We start from the raw sequence: 18,113 nt of genomic DNA, 5'->3' as shown, positions 1-18,113 counted from the left end.
CACCACAGACAGGTGGGTGAGAACACTAATTCAGTACGGTTATTGTTTGGAGTTAATATCCACTCCTCCCAATATTCCCCCAAAACACCGTCCTATGTCGGCAGAGCACTTGCACTTATTGCAGCAGGAGGTACTAGTAATGCTGCAAAAAGGCGCAATCGAGCTCGTGCCAGTGGAGGAGGAAGGAACAGGGGTCTATTCCCTGTACTTCCTCATCCCAAAGAAGGACGGATCCCTCAGACCCATTCTGGATCTACGCCCTCTCAACATGTATATACTGTCAGAACATTTTCACATGCTGACACTGCAACAAATCCTTCCCCTTCTGAACCAAGGGGATTTCCTAGCAACCTTGGACCTCAAGGATGCTTACTTCCACATCCCACTCCACCCGTCCCACAGAAAATACCTCAGGTTCACCATTCTCAACAAGCACTATCAGTTCAAAGTCCTACCCTTCGGGGTGACTACTGCCCCCAGAGTGTTTACAAAGTGTCTGGCGACAGTGGCAGCGCACCTCAGGAGACAACACATACATGTCTACCTGTACCTCGACGACTGGCTCGTTCAAGCAAAGTCGGAAAGACAGTGCGCCTCACACATGTCCCACACTATTCAACTCCTTCACAGCCTGGGCGCGACAATAAACACCCTGACTGCTATGGCTCAACCAAACACAGTCAGAATCAACAGCATTCAGTCGCTGATCCAGAGGTTCAGACCGCAACACTCCCTGCCAGCGAGAGTGTTCATGCAGTTGATAGGCATGATGGCCTCCTGCATCTTCATAGTCCCGCACGCAAGGTTGCACATGCGTCCCCTCCAAGAATGCTTAGCAAATCAATGGACACAGGCTCAGGGACAACTGACAGACCTAGTGTTGGTGACCGGTCGGGCATACAACTCTCTGCATTGGTGGAATCCACACAACCTTTGCAAGGGACGACCGTTCCAGGAGCCTGTGCCACAGATTGTCCTAACAACGGACGCATCTCTCCAAGGGTGGGGAGCGCATGTGCTCCACTACACGGTGCAGGGACTGTGGTCAACCCAGCAACAACGATTGCACATCAACTACCTGGAATTAATGGCAATCTTCATGGCGCTCAAGTCCTTCAAAGTACATCTGTGCAACAAGGTCGTGTTGATCCGGACGGACAACATGACAGCCATGTACTACATCCAGAAGCAGGGAGGTACTCACTCGCCACAGCTGTCTCATCTGGCTCAGAGCATGTGGAAGTGGGCCATTCAGAGGAACATCTTCCTCATGGCAGAACACCTCCCGGGCAAGGACAATCAGATGGCGGATCTGCTCAGCAGATACAGCCATCAAATGCACGAGTGGGAGATACATCCATCAGTTCTCCACCCGTACTTCCAGCAGTGGGGTCATCCAGAGATAGACCTATTTGCCACAAGGGAAAACGCAAAATGCCAAAGCTTTGCCGCCAGGTTCCCTCACCCGGAATCGCAAGGGAATGCGATATGGATGAACTGGTCAGGCAAATTTGCGTACGCTTTTCCCCCAGCGCCTCTCATTCCGCTGGTGGCAAGAAAGCTAAAGCAACACTCGATGACTCTCATCCTGGTTGCTCCAACATGGGCACACCAACCATGGTACACCACGTTTCTAGAACTTTCCGTGGTACCGCATCAAAGGCTGCATCTCACATCCAGGCTCTTGACGCAGAACCATGGCGACATTCAGCATCCAGATCCGCAACAGCTCAATCTGGCGATCTGGCTCCTGAGGTCTTAGAATTTGGCTACCTCAACCTGCCTCCAGAATGCATGGACATCATCCGCGAGGCAAGGAAGCCCACGACCAGAGCTTGCTATGCAGCGAAATGGAAGCGGTTTGTCATCTACTGTACTGACAACAATATCAACCCGCTGGATGCATCCATTCCTAACATCATCTGCTATTTGTTACATCTTTACAAATGCAATCTAGCGTACGCCTCCATCCGGATACATTTATCCGCCATAGCGGCTTATCTCCAGAATAGGCAGCACCTCTCTGTTTTCAGGGTGCCTGCCATTAAAGCCTTCCTAGAGGGACTGAAACGAGTCATTCCTCCAAGAACACCACCAGCTCCAGTGTGGAACCTCAATGTAGTCCTCACTAGGCTCATGGGCCCACCTTTCGAGCCACTGCACTCCTGCGAAATTCAATTTCTGACGTGGAAAGTGGCTTTTCTCATTGCTATCACATCGCTCAGACGTGTTAGCGAGCTGCAAGCGCTCACGATCCAAGAGCCATTCATCCAAATACATTCCAACAGGGTAGTGCTCCGCACTAACCCTAAATTCCTTCCAAAGGTGGTGTCACAGTTTCATATCAACCAAACTATTGACCTGCCTGCATTCTTCCAAAACCCACAAACGGTAGCAGAAAGAATGCTTCATACATTAGACGTTAGGAGGGCGCTAATGTACTACATTGACAGAACTCAACACTTTAGAAAGACACAACAACTTTTTGTTGCCTTCTTACCACAGCACAAAGGCAACCCCATTTCCAGAGCAGGAATAGCCAGATGGATCGTTAAGTGCATTCAAATCTGTTATCAAAAAGCTAAACGCACTTTAACAATTCCCCCAAGGGCGCACTCCACACGCAAATTGGGGGCCTCCATGGCGTTCCTGGGGAACATTCCCTTGGAAGACATTTGTAGAGCAGCCACTTGGGCTACACCACACACGTTTACCAAACATTACTGTGTAGATGTGCATTCCAAACAGCAAGCAGCTGTAGGACAGGCTGTTCTCAAAACACTTTTTCAAGCTTCTGCAGCTGGCACGGGCAACCGCCCTTAATAGAGGGACTGCTATGTATTCTATGCAATAGATATGAATTTAGCAGCCCACATGCCTCGAACTGAATATGCTACTTACCAGTATGCATCTGTTCTTGGCATGTAGGGCTGCTAACATTCATATCGCCCGCCCTCCTCCCCGGTGCCCGTAGCGGCTGCAGACACTCTTTTGCATTCATCATTAGCATGGACATCCTTTACACTATTTCACTCCATCTCTGCCACAATGGCTAAAAACAATCTGGGGATGGAGCCGATGCCCATGCGCACTGTAGTCCAGGGGAGGAGCCACCTATCTCGTGATACTTCGAAGACTCTTCCAGGACAACAATGTGCAATCATCCGGACCCAACACTAGGCGGCGATCTATGCAATAGATATGAATGTTAGCAGCCCTACATGCCAAGAACAGATGCATACTGGTAAGTAGCATATTCATTCCCCTCCCTTCTTTGGGACAAAAAGGTTGTTAGGCCTAGGGTAATTGAAAAAAAGCTGTGGAGCCTATAGACAAGAAGTGATTTATGTAGATTTGTAGGTGTTTGGTCTCTGTGTCATTCAGAGCATACTCTCAACTACATGGTGGCATCACTGTGGTGATCGGGTCAGTGTGGCAGTCATCTGCCCCATGAGTAGGTTGTTGTTTAGTCTCTACTGGAGTGCGGGAATCGGTCCATGCCTGATAAAGATCTCGTAAGACATTTGTCACATTTTCACAATGGTCAGGATTGGGTGTCACCATGAATGATCACTCCTGACAGTGGTTTGAGTTGTTGTGAACAAGGTCTGTTGTTTTGTGGTAGCAAGACACTGAATATTCACGGAGGGACATCTTATAAGGTTACCAATCTATCCTTGGATTATGATAGATGAATCCAACACCACAGCGATGATTCAGAACGAGGATTGTCTATAACATCAAATACATCCAGTCACAATAACATTTCGATTTCCCTTTGTTCGTGATTTTGCTTGAACTCAAAGCTGTGATGTTTTTACCCTAACATGCTCCTGCAGTCCGGCCGGCTTAAGAAGATATTTAGATCTTAGCACAGCAAGATGTGGCATCATTGTTGGGTTCAACTGCTCTGCACCCTCCTCATGCAACCAGCTGTATGGTGTCTACAAACCAACTAGTACACCCAAGACCATTTCTCTATATATGCCTTGATGAGCGGGCTCCACCAGCACAGTCAACATTTAGCACTCTGCTATTTTGCAACAGAAGCGCCCTTTTTTTCAAATAAAAAAACCTTTGTTTTTTATTTAAATACAAATCCATAAAAGATACAAAATACAATGGCATATGAAGGAGACCAAAATCTCATTGATTCTAACATCCAATAAGAATTCACACTTTTGCTCCAACTAATATGTCACTTATCAACATCACTGATTCAAAATCGTTTACCAACATCTGTACTCTCAGGCTTGAAGGTATAATACTACATTGTCCAACCACAATTTATTAACTGTAGGCCCAATCATTACACTAGGCAGCTGTTCGTCCCATTTCAGATGCCAGGAAGGGAAGGATACCAACCCTAATTGTGGGGACCGAGGCTGAAAAGGTGTTCAGTAAACCATACTGGCTCTTATTATGTTGAACCTAGGGTGGTACCACTTTCTCAAGTTCCCTAAGAAGTATGCAACATCAGTTGTAATTGTAGTGATGGCTAAGTAAAAGGACTGGCAGATGTATTTGAGTGGTCGCAGCGGCAGACATCCCAGTATGCTAACTTTACACTTCTGGAGTTCTCATCCATGGTACATAGCCAAATGTAGAATAACTATCTTATTTGTAACTGACTTGTAAAATTAAAACAAACCTTTAACATAGAATTTCCCCCTTCCCTTCGAATAATGCTGTTTTTGAGGAGGACAAGGCAAAGATGGAGAGCCTGTGTAAGCAGCTGAATAATAAAATAATGATAATGAAAGAAGCTTAACCACAATACTTCAGCAGGTCTCAGTCTGTCCCTTCATCTCGCTTGGCGGCACCAGTGTGTAACATTTCACCGGGTAGCCTTCCAAACCACTTTATGCACCCTGGCCAGCCTCCACTAAAGTAAGAGGCCTGTTATAGTGCACTACTTTTGCATTTCTCCACTTTGGCTATGCACATTGTTTCTCCAACACCTCTGACTCCATTACGGTGTGGCAATACCGCCCAGAATAGATGCTGAACTTTCATTTCACAACCACATTATGTTCACTGGTTTAAAATGCGAACATGTATGTAATATTAATTACACAGTGTGAAACGCCACTGTGTATAGTTGGTCAGAGTTTTTATAAAAAGTTTTTTGTGTTTTGTTTTTTACTAATAACCTTGGTGCTGTTTGATGCATCTGCACAACTCTTTCCCCTAAAATATTAATCCCCCTCAGCTCTTTCGTGGACAGTTTTGTGCCGATCAGTCAAGCAGGGACCAAGAAAAAGAGACTAGGGATCCCAAAATGTTGATTTTCCTGTTAGTACCCTAGGAAACTTTGCTCCCCAATACTGGAAAAAATGGCTGAAAGGAATTACAATAAATTTGGCAAAAAGTTCAGACTTTTCCCTGAAAGAGTGCTTTTTGTCATTTGATGTAAATCTGTTTAGCTGTTTGCTTTTTAAAAAAAAAGAATCTCTGGTTGGGCATGAAAGGGTTAATGCTCAGAAAAAGTTAGGTATATCTGGACGTTGGGCCTTCTGATGGGCCACGTGACCTTTTTCTCCTGTCGCCCATTTTGGTACAACAGTAAAGTTACTGAACGATTTAATGACAATGTTGTGGCTGCCATTATACAACCTGGAGTCTCGCTCCACGTGCCCTGAAAAAAACTTTTTAAAAAAAGGTATAAGTGGCAAGGTAGGGACACCACGACAAACGAGCACTATTTTTTGAAAAATATTTAAAAAATCAGTCTGCTAGTACTGCGGGACCCAGTGAGCCCCTCCTGCGAGTTACCACAGGAGCCGCTGTACAAGCTTCTACCCCATGGTAGCACAGAAAGGCCAGTACTGCAGTACTCCCGCAGGACCCAGCACTACCCTCCCATGAAGTAACGCAGGAGTACCAGGATGTGGAAGTTTGTACAGCGGCTTCCTCCTGTGTGGGTGATTCACAGATATGCTATGTGTCCAGCATGTGGTCAAAGGTCATGTTCATTATCACGTGATTAAAGGTAGAAAATTGTCCACCGGTGTAGCGTCTTCAATACACACCCTATAGGAAGCTGTCCTAATGACTGGATTATGTCATTTGAGATATCATCAGAAATTTCATCAGTGATGTTGCGTAACATGTCACAGGTGATTCATTATGTGAGGTCATAAGCAGTGCATGGCAGGTGTGCAAGTTATAATTGTTAAGTAAGCTTTGAATTTCAGAGGTCTTTTGGTTTTTACACGTTTGTTTTTTAACCTTATTTCAACACTTAAATAAAAGGTCACTTAAGGCTTTGTGTTTTTTTCCCAGTGATTTATTATTATTTTTTTTTTAACATAAGCTACTGGTAGCATAGAAAAAAAAATATTTATTTATTTAGGTTTGATTGTATATATATATACCAACATCTTAAACAATCTCTCCCCCTCAACTGGCAGCACTACATACGATTCCATCTGGCCAGAAAATGGGAAGGAGTGTATTAAAGCAGGTGAGCTGAGCAACTTCCCTCTACCATCCTTTGAGGACTTTTGCGCTTTGGCTGACGGGGTGTCTTCTGGCTCACCCTCTGATCCTTTACCACCCAGATTCTGGAAACTCTGTCGTGAGGAGCTGTTTCCCCCATTGTTCTCCATCTGTTGCCAGTCACTCACCTCGGCACGGGTGCCAGACTGCTGGAAATTGGCGGTGGTCTCTCCACTGCTTAAAAAGGAGAATCTGGACCCCACATGCCCAGCTAACTTCAGGCCCATCTCCCTCTTGCCATTCCCTATCAAAATCTTAGAGAAACTGGCCACAAAACATCTTTCCAACTTTCTTGAGACAAATGATCGTTTGGATGTGGCTCAGTTTGGGTTTCGACCGGCACATGGGACAGAGTCGGCTCTGGTGACTGTTCTTGATGACCTTCGGACGCGGGCCGACCAGGGTCACGCAGCCTTTCTAGTGCTGCTTGACATGTCGGCCGCGTTCGATACGGTCAACCATGCTATTCTGATCAGGAGATTGACAGAGGCGGGGGTGTCGGGCTTGGCCCTTGAATGGCTGGTGTCATATCTCGAGCAAAGGCACCAGGTAGTTGCACTACCACCCTTTCAATCAAACATCAAGAGGGTTGGACAGGGAGTACCCCAGGGCTCAGCCATCAGCCCTATCCTTTTCAATCTGTACCTCCGCCCCTTGATCATGCTGATCAAGTCGTTTGGCATAACAGTTACCAACTATGCCGACGACACCCAACTTATCTTCTCGTTTGAAGGTAAGGGCGGGGTGTCACAGGAGGTTTTTCATCGATGCATGGGTACTACGGCAGAATGGTTGGGGAATAATTCCCTCCAATTTAACAGCTCGAAAACCGAGGTACTACACTGTTCCACGGACCGGATCCCCAGACCCCTACCACAGGGTTTTTGGCCTCCCGACTTCCAAGGCACTAGTCTGCCTGCTGATTCGGTTCGGAATCTGGGGGTAATGTTCAGTTCCGATCTACAGCTGGACACATCAGTAAATAAAACGGTGGCTACGTGTATGGCTCTACTTGGATCCTTGAGAAAGATCCTACCCTTGCTTCCGGCACAGGCAAGACCAGAAGTAGTGCGGAGCACAATTTTAAGTCGTCTCGACTATTGCAATGCATTGCTACTGGGGGCTCCAACTACTGTGCTAGGAAAACTCCAACGAATACAGAATTTTGCCGCCAAACTGGCACTTTCGCGACGTCGCTCGGACTCTTCTGCTAAGGCACTCAGGGACCTCCACTGGCTCCCAATTCTTCAACGGGTGAACTTTAAGGCTCTATGTTTTGTTTTTAGAGCTTTACACAGTCAAGGTCCGGCCCCTTTGTAGGATCTTTTTTCATGGTATATTCCCTCAAGATCCTTCCGGTCAGCCTCAGCTCACTTGGTCGTAGTACCCAAGTTCCGGAGGTCCCGGATGGGCGGACGATCCTTTAGGATTGCCGCAGCGCGGCAGTGGAATTCTCTACCGCTAGGTCTTAGGGGCCTGGAAGATTTCTCCACCTTTAAAAAAGAGTTAAAGACCCACCTTTTCCCCAGAACAATGTAAATAGATCGGAAGCTGGTAAAATCTTGCTCTGTGTCATAATAGTCTAAGCGCCAGGATGCCCGTCGGGTGACAGTGTTAGCGCTTTATAAGAACGTCTATACATATATGTGTGTGTGTGTGTCTGTGTGTGTGTATATATATATATATATATATATATATATATATATATATATATATATATATATATATATAAATTTTCACATATATATATATATACATTTTCACTGAAAAACCCCAAAGGTTAAAGTGATGTAATTGGTGAGAATTTCAGTGACAACCCCATATTTTAAAAGTACAAAACCACTGAAATTCACCAGTTATAGTTATCCCGGGTAACTATAACTCGTGCCCTAAGTTAACTATAACTAGCGCCCCCACATGCATAGCTTTCTCATCAATAATTTAATTGCAAATTTTGCAGTGATATTATCAATGATGTAATAGAAGAGGTCATAAGTGATGTATTTGTGGGGTAATTAGTAGGGCATGCTGAGAGCACGAATGGGGAATTTCAGTAGTTTTGTATGTTTAAAACAATATGTTGTCACTGAAATTTTCACCTAAGACGTTACTTTAATCTTTGTTTTTCTCTTACTAAATTTGTAGGTTTATTTTAACATGAAGTTATATTTTATTACCATACGTAAAACCATCCTTCAACCCCGCATGCCCTTCGGCCATGCACAGAAGGTGTTGGCCACAGGGCCTGGCTTGCAGCCAACCCCTCGCCGCACACACCCTTTGGCTCTGTTGCCAACACCCAACAGATATTCAACCCCACAAAGACTGCGCGCAGCGTAGGTTGCTGGCCAGGTCCTGAAACAACCGTTTGACGCAGCCCCCATCCCCAAGCCACTTTGGGCCCAGGAGACTCTATACCCTGGGGCCTATTTTTTTTTTTCATGTGAACGAATCACTCAGCCCTCCTCCCTGAGCCAGTAGTCAAAACATAGCTGAAAAGGGGAGAGGGCGAGTGTGGCCCCACTCCTTAAACCACAAAGCACTGCCATCCCCACCCCCATTAAAGGAAATGGAGCGCACATCCCTGGGGATTGCCTCTAATAAGGGGAGGGGGCATGCTGCCTCCCCACCTGAGCCTTCATAGTCCATGGGGAACCCATCCCGTAGAGCCTGTCTTAATTCTAGGTGGGTGCCTTGGTTCCCACCTGGGGCACCCACCAAACAGCAAGTAGGGGCCACAAGGGGAGCCCTGGGGCCACTCTGCTCTATGCATGTTGCAGGAGTTGGCATTGCTGTTTTTTGTGTGCCCTTTCTCCCTCTACCAATCTTTATTTCCCTGCCTCAAGTGCGCATTCTTGTGGGAAAGGGAGGCATGTCTGCTCCTACCTAACCAACAAGAGGGAGCACAGGGTATAAGGCAATAATGACTGCACCTATCCATAATCTGGTTTGAGTGATCATAAAAATCCGGGTGCTAAGGACCTGAAGCTCAATAACCCTAAGCTTCCAAGGGAAATTCCCACAATTTACAATAAAATACAATGATCCAGCACTCCACAGTAGAAAATCAACAATGAGCAAGTATAGCAGAAATTAGAATCAATTCAGCAGGTCATAAGGCAATAATGACTGCACCTATCAATAATCTGGTTTGAGTGATCATAAAAATCCGGGTGCTAAGGACCTGAAGCTCAATACCCCTAAGCTTCTAAGGGAAATTCCCACAATTAACAATAAAATACAACGATCCAGCACTCCACAGAAGAAAATCAATAATGAGCAAGTATAGCAGAAATTAGAATCCATTCAGCAGGTCTTTTTATAAATGTTCTTTATTCATATTCTCCACACGACCATAGCCAACGAGTTTCGTCCAAAAGGACTTCTTCAGGGCAAAAGGTAATAATCTGTTGTATTACTAGCTGGTTCTTCAATCACTTCTCACACTATATGATATTCTTTTAAGGCAGCCCCCTATGAACAATACTTATCCGTTTCCAATGTTGTCCTCCCTGTACTACAGGCTGTCTACACTTGATAGACGCTCAAAGATATTTTTCAATACGATCCTCTGGTCTATATCAAAAAATTGGCCACCTCAGCGTTTTCCAAAAGTGCTTCACCCTGTATTTGGGGAATTCGAATGTAATACGTGCTCCCAGTAGGATATATATGGCGTTAGCCCATCTCAGTTAAATAGATTCGACGCCGTATTCTCACGTCGCATGGTGTTCTCCAAAAACCCGTCTGCTCCTACCTGACGGGAGCTTTAAAAATTCTTGCACCAGTTGAGTGCAAGCATATATTTCCTTGTCTGTGCTAAAGCGAGCAGGGAAACTACTATGTCCCAGGAGCGGGCCCCTGAGACACTAGTAATTGAGCTTGCCCCAGTCCTTTTACAGGCTCTGGAAGGGGGTAGCGTGCTTCGTCCCCTTATTTGTGAGTTTTGTCCCCAAGGGATAAGGGCCCTGGGGACTAATAGGGCTCGGGGGCTTCACGCCCCCTGTCCCTTATTGTGCATGACAGCACCAGGAGATGTGGTCCCTGGGGCCTCCCTGAGTTTCCGGCAGGGGGCCATGTGTCCCTGTCCCCAAAACATGTTTCACGCTTGGCCCTTGCCCACCTGTAGGGAGGGATTTAAGAGCGCCGGAGCCCACTTTTCTTTTTTTGGCACAGATGTGTAGCTCCTCTATGAATTTGCGGCAAAATTAAATTTAAAAAATACGTTTTTGCCGCAGGCTCTGACCCCATCACCAGGATTAGGAGGGGCGGGTATCCATCCCCTGCCCTCTTTTGTCTTTTTTCTAACCCTTTTAAAGAACTCGCGAGTCCTAAGATGGCTGCCAGAACATCCTTTGATGATGTGGTGGCAGCCAGTCAAACCTTGCAATGAGAGCTGCGACCCCACGGATCCGCCCTGGCATAAAATATAGAACGTTTTTGAGACTTAATTGCTTAAAAGCTACTGAATGGGTTTATAACAAATACAAAAAGCACTCTTTCTGGACCAAGTTCTAGGGAAAACTCGCTTTGGGACGGAAATACACCAAATTTGGCTGGAAGCAAGATCTTGGTCTGCAGATTGTGATTTTTGTGATTTGGTATAACTCCATTTAGTAGTTTCTTGAGAAATTGAGGGCCAAATATAATTATATATCTGGATGCTTGGGTGGGAGTGGCAGTTTAAAAATGGAGCGTTCTGATTGGCCCATGAAGCTTTATTTCCCTTGGGCCATCTCGCTACCGTGGGTGTCAGACTCCTGCAGGATCGAGCGATCTGGCTACTAGCAACATGAGAAAATGTTGCTAGAACCATTACAGGACTCTGGGACTAAGTCCCCTTTCATGAGGTTTAAAAAAATAATAATAATATAAGAGAGCAAGGCTGGGATACCCTGACCCCCCTATGTCCCTTGTGTTATACTCAGAGGACCCCCCCCCACACCCATCCCCCAGGTACAGGGAAAACAAATTGCCAAAAATAAAATGGCGCGGGGTTGCATTCACTGTTTATGCCTCAGGGAGCAAAACCCTGGTGCTGAATGGGAAACAACCATTACTTAGCATCTTTTACTTCGCTATTCCTTTACTTAGCATTTTTTACTTCGCATAGTCTTTTACTACGCATGCTTTTAATTAGCATGCCTTTACTTCGCATATGCCGTTACATTGGAGGAGAAGAGTGGATCCATGGTTGAAGGTGAAGAGAGGGACCACGGGCAGAGAAAGGTAAGTGGAGCAGTGTAGTTAGGGTAGTGTTGTAGTATAAGGTGTAGTATTTTAGGGTTTAGGGTAGTGTTGTAGTGTATGTGTAGTGTAGGGGGTAGTGTTTTAGGGTTAAGGGTAGTGTTGTAGTGTATGTATAGTGTAGGGGGTAGTGTTTTAGAGTACTGTTGTAGTTTATGTGTAGTGTAGGGGGTAGTGTTTTAGGGTTTAGGATAGTGTTGTAGTGTAGGGGTAGTGTTTTAGGGTTTGGGGTAGTGTTGTAGTGTATGTGTAGTGTAGGGGGTAGTGTATTAGGGTTTAGGGTAGTGTACATGTAGTGTAGGGTAGTGTTTTAGGGTTTAGTGTAGTGTTGTAGTGTAGGGGGTAGTGTTTTAGGGTAGTGTATGTGTAGTGTAGGGGGTAGTATTTTAGGGTAGTGTTGTAGTGTATGTGTAGTGTAGGGTAGTGTTTTACGGTTTAGGGTAGTGTAGTGTATGTGTAGTGTAGGGTGTAGTGTTTTAGGGTTTAGGGTAGTGTTGTAGTGTAGGGTAGTGTTTTAGGGTTTAGGGTAGTGTTGTAGTGTATGTATAGTGTAGGGGTAGTGTTTTAGGGTTTAGGATAGTGTTGTAGTGTATGTGTAGTGTAGGGGGTAGTGTTTTAGGGTTTAGCGTAGTGTAGTGTATGTGTAGTGTAGGGGAAGTGTTTTAGGGTTTAGGGTAGTGATGTAGTGTATGTGTAGTGTAGGGTAGTGTTTTAGGGTTTTGGGAAGTGTAGGGGGCGTGGAGGGTAGTGTTGGTGTGTAGGGAAAAAAATGAAAAAAAGAATCTTCATGCCTAGTAAAATCCTGCGAAGTAATGGCAATTTAATGCTTTTAAATAATTTTGCGAAGTAATGGCATGCGTAATAAAAAACTGCTAAGTAAAGGCATTTGCGAAGTAAAAACTTCGTAGAAAAGGCATGCTAAGTAATGGCATGCAAAGTAACGTCATACATTGTGCTGAATTCATAAAGGGAAGAGGGGGTGCGTGGTGCCCTCCCCCAGCCTCCAGAGGCCAAAGGGAAAATTCACCCAGTGGACAAAATTGTTTACATGGGGAAAGCGGTTCTTCGCTGCCCCCTCCCTGATACTCCGGAGGCGCCTGCCGGGCCAAAATTAATTTATATGGGGAGGAAAGCCACACAGTCCCCCTAGCCTCAAGGGACCCTGGTGGCAACAACCCCTGGGGCCAAAATTACGTTGTATGGGGAGGGGTGGCTATGCGGCCACCCTCTGTGAGCCATTAAATACCCTGGAGAGCCCCCTCGCCGGGCTGATTACTTTAATGGAGGAGGGCCGTGCAACCCTCCTCCCTGAGCCATTAATGGCCTTTGGAACCCCATTCCCCGGGTCCCACCCAGTATCTATGTTTTGGAGAGGCACCCCCGGGACAAGGGACCAAGTTGGTTCCCTGCCTGCATTGGCTCGGGCAAGGAAACCTGCGCTAGCCCTCGCTTGGAGTTTTTTAATTTCCCGCCAAGCGTTAGCAAGCTTCAAGTCTTCTCCCAGTGAGCAGGAGCTTTAAAAATGCTCCCACCTTCTGAGAGCAGACTTTTGTACTGTTTCTTTGCCCACACAGAAGCGGGCAGTGAAATAGATCAAAATAGTGTTCCAGCTCGGAGGGAACAGCATTAGTAGCTACTCCCTCTGAGTGGGAGCAATAGCATCTTTAATTTAGAAATGGCCCTGGGGGATGGGGTCCCCAGGGCCTAACAAGGCTCGGAGAGGAGTATGATGTCATTGGTGATGTCATGAATGATGTCACAGAACATGTCATGAGTGATGTAATATTTTTTCAGTTCAAAACGTTAATGTTGTCAATGACATATCTGACCTAACATACACACACACACATATATATATATATATATATATATATATATATATATGTGTATATATATATATATTGCGTGTAATGTATCTTGTATCTATATACAGATGTAGGACTGCAAATTGTCTTGTTTCCCTGCGCCCCCCCTTTTCATTGTATTCCCCTTGGCATAATGTCTGAGCATCAAAATGTGAATATACATTTTAAAGTGTAACCTTACACCGGATAAAACCCAATATCATGATGTCTGGAAATTATTGGGTCCGATAAAAAGCACTAATTATGAGTTTACCCGGAAAATCGGGCATAAGGCGTAGATTGAGGTGCTTTACACACCAAATTCTGCACGTTCTGCTATTTCATGAGCTTTTTCCCACCATTAAATCTCAACAGGATCTTGACTGGTCGAAATTTAACACGTGGCGCAGACCTTTCCCAGTAATTGCCCCAGCATTTGTACACGTCATAAATTCTCAAATAGGTGTTTGCACGGCAATCGTAAACACCGGGTCAGCTACAATCAAGACCTAAGTGCATATGAATCTAAACTGCATGCCTGCATGTTTGAATGGCTTAGTGCTGGTCATTACTGACAGGTATTTTACTCTTCCTCAGGACCTGTGGCGGATCCGGAGCCCCTGTGGGAGCTGTGAAGGGTTTGATGTAAGCATGATGGATGAAATGATTAAGGTAAGAGACAGGCACCTACTACACCAGCAGGCCAGATTATGCAAATAGTCCCAGCTGCAGAGCATGTTTGTCCCTGTATCTTGCACAAGGTCATTCAGATAAGCATAAAAATGTGGCTTTTCAGTTGATGCATATTTTTTAAACAATGATGCTATTTCGAGTTCACATTATACATAAGCTTTCCGTTGAAGGATTTTCCTCATCAAGCTCTAATCAGTCCGAAATATTACCAAAAAGTGGTTCTAACGTTAGACGAGTCGTCAGAACGATGCTCACTTAACATAAGCGCAGTTTCAAAATATATCTAGTATCCATTGCCTCTGCACTTTTCTTTCCTTTATTGTTACGTTTGTTTTTTCAGGGGTGCTTCCATTCTCATGACTTATGCATGGACTATATGGCAGGGAGGCATGGGCACTGCCAAGAACATCTAAGGATGTATTTGTAAATAAATAAACGATAAACAAAAATAAATGCATGGGTCCATATGTATACATATATATTTCTTTTTTTAAAAGAGTCCGCTGCCACGGTTGCGGAATCCCAAAGCCACCTAGTTCTTTTCCATCCCTGCTTCTCCCTTTTACACTGTTTACTATCTTTCTCTTTCATATTCTTCACCCCTTTCTCTCTCTTGCTCGTGGTCAAATGTGTGATAATAAAAAATGAATCCCTGCTTAAGCATAAGTGCCGGAGCCTGCTTACTGCAACCACCTACACAAATTAAGCATTGGCTTTACCTCTGAAGGATGGACCTTGATACTTGTTATGACTAGCAGAGCCTTACCATCCTATAAGTACAGAAAGCAAGCTTTGGCACAGCCAGTAGATCTCGCCTATGCAAGAGCTATTGGCTTTGCCAGTGTGTTGTAGCCATATTGTACACCAGTGTGGTTTCTGTTCAGTATGGCTAAAGGTTAGTGGTATAGAGAAGAGTGCTATGGAGTTTCATAGAGTGGAGTGGCATAGAGGGGCGTGTAGCGATGTGGAGTGGCATAGAGGGGCGTGTAGCGATGTGGAGTGTTGTGGAGGGGCATCGAGTGGCTTAGAATAAGAGAAGTGTCATGCAGTGTTGTGGAGTAGAGTGAACTGTCGTAGAGTGGAGTATCATAGAGTGTAGTGGAGAAGAGTGAAGAGGAGTGATGTACAGTAAAATGGAGTGGTGTGCATTGGTGTAGAGTGGAAGTGCATCGAGTGGAGCAGAATTTTGTAGAGTGTCGTAGAGTGGAGCAGAGTGTCGTAGAGTGTCGGGTCATAGTTTGTCATCTAGTAGAGTGAAGTAGAGTAGGGTAGGGTGGCATATATAACATCCTCCCCAGCCTGGGTACCCGCCAATGACTACGCCCCACACAGAGCTTAGTATTACATGTTTTTATTTGTTTGTGTGTGACTTCCACATTCTGAACTAGCCTTCATTGGATTCCACTCTTAACACTTATCACAGTTCTACGTAGTCCATCAGTAGCCAAAAGGGTTCCATCATTTATAACTCGCAAGACACTATATCTCTCCCACTATTATAAATAAAAAACTACATTTTTTTACAAAACATATAGATAGACAGACTTATACAATTAAATCTCTTCAATTAATCTTTTTGGCGCTTTAAGTATTTAACCTGATCTTGTTCTCGGAAACTGGGAACTGTCAACACCAATGTCCAGGATCTGCATCAGCGGTGTATAGGCAACAGCAGTCACTGATGTTTCAGTCCCAGTCTCTCTTTCAACAGGTAGATCTGATGAAAGATTAGTTAAGTCCTTGAAGTGAGAAGAGCCTCTTGTAATAGACTTCCCAGGGCGCCGGCAATCACCATGTGTCCCTTAGTAGACAACACTTGAAAAGGTTCTGCATTAAATGGAGCATCGGATTTTCTTCTCCGTATTTGTCTTGCGTGTACTTGATCTCCTTTCTTAAATACCATGTTCTACGCACGTCGTCTTTGGTCTGCATATGTTTTCATCTTTTGTTTGTTCCCTAGGTCTTTCTCATGAGTTGCTATCTCATCTTTCTTTCTTGGATTGGCACATTGAGGTAACTTGGTGTTCTTTGCACTCCAGAACATCAATGTGGACATTAATGTGTGGTCAAATGGGATGTTCAACGATAAGTTCTCATGGTAGAATTCAACACAATTTTCAAATTGAGCTTCTCAAGAGTAGGAAGCTGCACTAATTTCTTAAGCGTATTCATAAAACGCTCAACAAGTCCATTGGCCTGTGGTCACAAAGATGTACTCTTCTGATGCTTTATATTCGAATGCTTCTTAAAATCATTAAACTCTTGACTGTTGAAAGGCGAGCCATTGTCAGACTTCACTATGGCTGGAACAGCCCATGTCGCAAAGATGTCATCTAATCTTTTAATAGCTCCTTCTTGAGTAGTAGATTAAAGATTTTCAAATAATTGAAATTGTGTGTATTCATCCATAATCACCAGCATGTGATGTTCATTGTCGAGTGGACTGAAAAAGTCAATGGCTATTCTCTCTCATGCATGCTTTGGGAGTTCTGACATGTTCAAGGTGTGATTAATAGTTTTTGTAGAAATGCAACTGCATAGATAACAAGCGCGTAACTGGGAAGGGAAATTTAAGATACCCTGGTTAAGATACATCAGTAACTGTCTCCATGATTTAGGCCGGCTGGAACTTTTCCTAACCCCACAGCAAGTAACTGAACGTGATATAACCTACGTGAAAGACACTTTCTTGCTGAAACGACAGTTTGCTAGAGAAGAGTTAGAGATGAAAAAGGGCAGTGTGAGGAGACATGTTCTAACAAAAACAACATTGTTAATTGAACCCTACCTATCCTGGCCCATCTCTAGATATGAACGTTTTCTGTTATCTAGATTTCGTTTTGATTTATTTAATCTGATGCTAGCTGTGCCCAGCGGGGCCCACAAGGGTCAAGTGTTACCAGCTTGCGGCTGCGTCTCCGCAAGATCTGGAACACTTTTTATTTGTATGCTCCTATTACACATCTCCCCGAAAACTGTTTTTAAAACCCTTTTTTAAACAACTGAATTTTAAACAAATAAGGCCTGCATTATTTTATCTTCAAATGCTGCACTGTGAAAGCACTTTATTCTTATGTAATTTTTTAAAAACAGCCCTGAAACTTAGAAAAAGTATGGAAGGTTAACTGCTACAACTTACCCCCCCTCTTGTAAAATATGTCAATGATAGTTAGTATATTTTCATTGGTTGTACAAATTATATGCTTCTTTGTGATCTCCCATTTCTGATGAATTGACTTTTTAACAATGAAAAATATACATATGTTTTTCTTTGTACTTTTATGACTGCATTGCAGACAGTCGAATAAAGGATTTTTGAATTTTAAAAGAATTTTAGATAACAAGTCTTTAATTCTTTTTCAACCCTGTCATTAGGATAAGGAAACCAGACTCGCTCTCAGAGAGCTCGCTTTGTGGCAACGATACCACGATGTCCTACATAGGCCACTTAAATTACTTTTTGTTGCAAACTCTCCGGAATCCGAATTCTCATCCCTCGTAGTCAAGTCCTTCCCGAGTCATGGACAGTTAAAGTCAAGTCAAGAACTACTTTATTCGTTCTACGTAAGGCAATAAAAGTGCAGGGAAAAACTAAAACATACATTACATAAGATACCTTGTCAGTATTCAACCAACAACTAAAATACTCAAAGACAAAAAGAGGAAAAGTACTGATTTAAAAGTTAGTACAACCACAAACAAAAATATCTTCCATTGTCAATCCCGCACACTAGTTATGTCGACAATAAAAGACCAAGTAGATAACGCATTCCGTTCTACTTAATTCCCCTTTTTTACTGTTCCCAGCCAGAGAAGTTAATAAATAAT

At 44.2% G+C, this 18,113-nt stretch overlaps 1 protein-coding gene across 1 annotated transcript in view; it reads left to right on the top strand.

Moving 5' to 3' along the window:
- The window catches only part of PRMT7 (protein arginine methyltransferase 7), a 645,306-nt gene that overhangs the window by 402,935 nt on the left and 224,258 nt on the right, over positions 1 to 18,113 (top strand). The window contains exon 15 of the mRNA XM_078670716.1: positions 14,190 to 14,264. Within this exon, the coding sequence (XP_078526842.1) occupies positions 14,190 to 14,264 (75 nt within the window). The remainder of the gene's footprint in view (positions 1 to 14,189; positions 14,265 to 18,113) is intronic.

Source organism: Lissotriton helveticus, chromosome 12, assembly GCF_964261635.1.
Source record: "Lissotriton helveticus chromosome 12, aLisHel1.1, whole genome shotgun sequence".
Lineage (NCBI taxonomy): Eukaryota > Metazoa > Chordata > Amphibia > Caudata > Salamandridae > Lissotriton > Lissotriton helveticus.
This window is presented reverse-complemented; position numbering and strand designations above follow the sequence as displayed.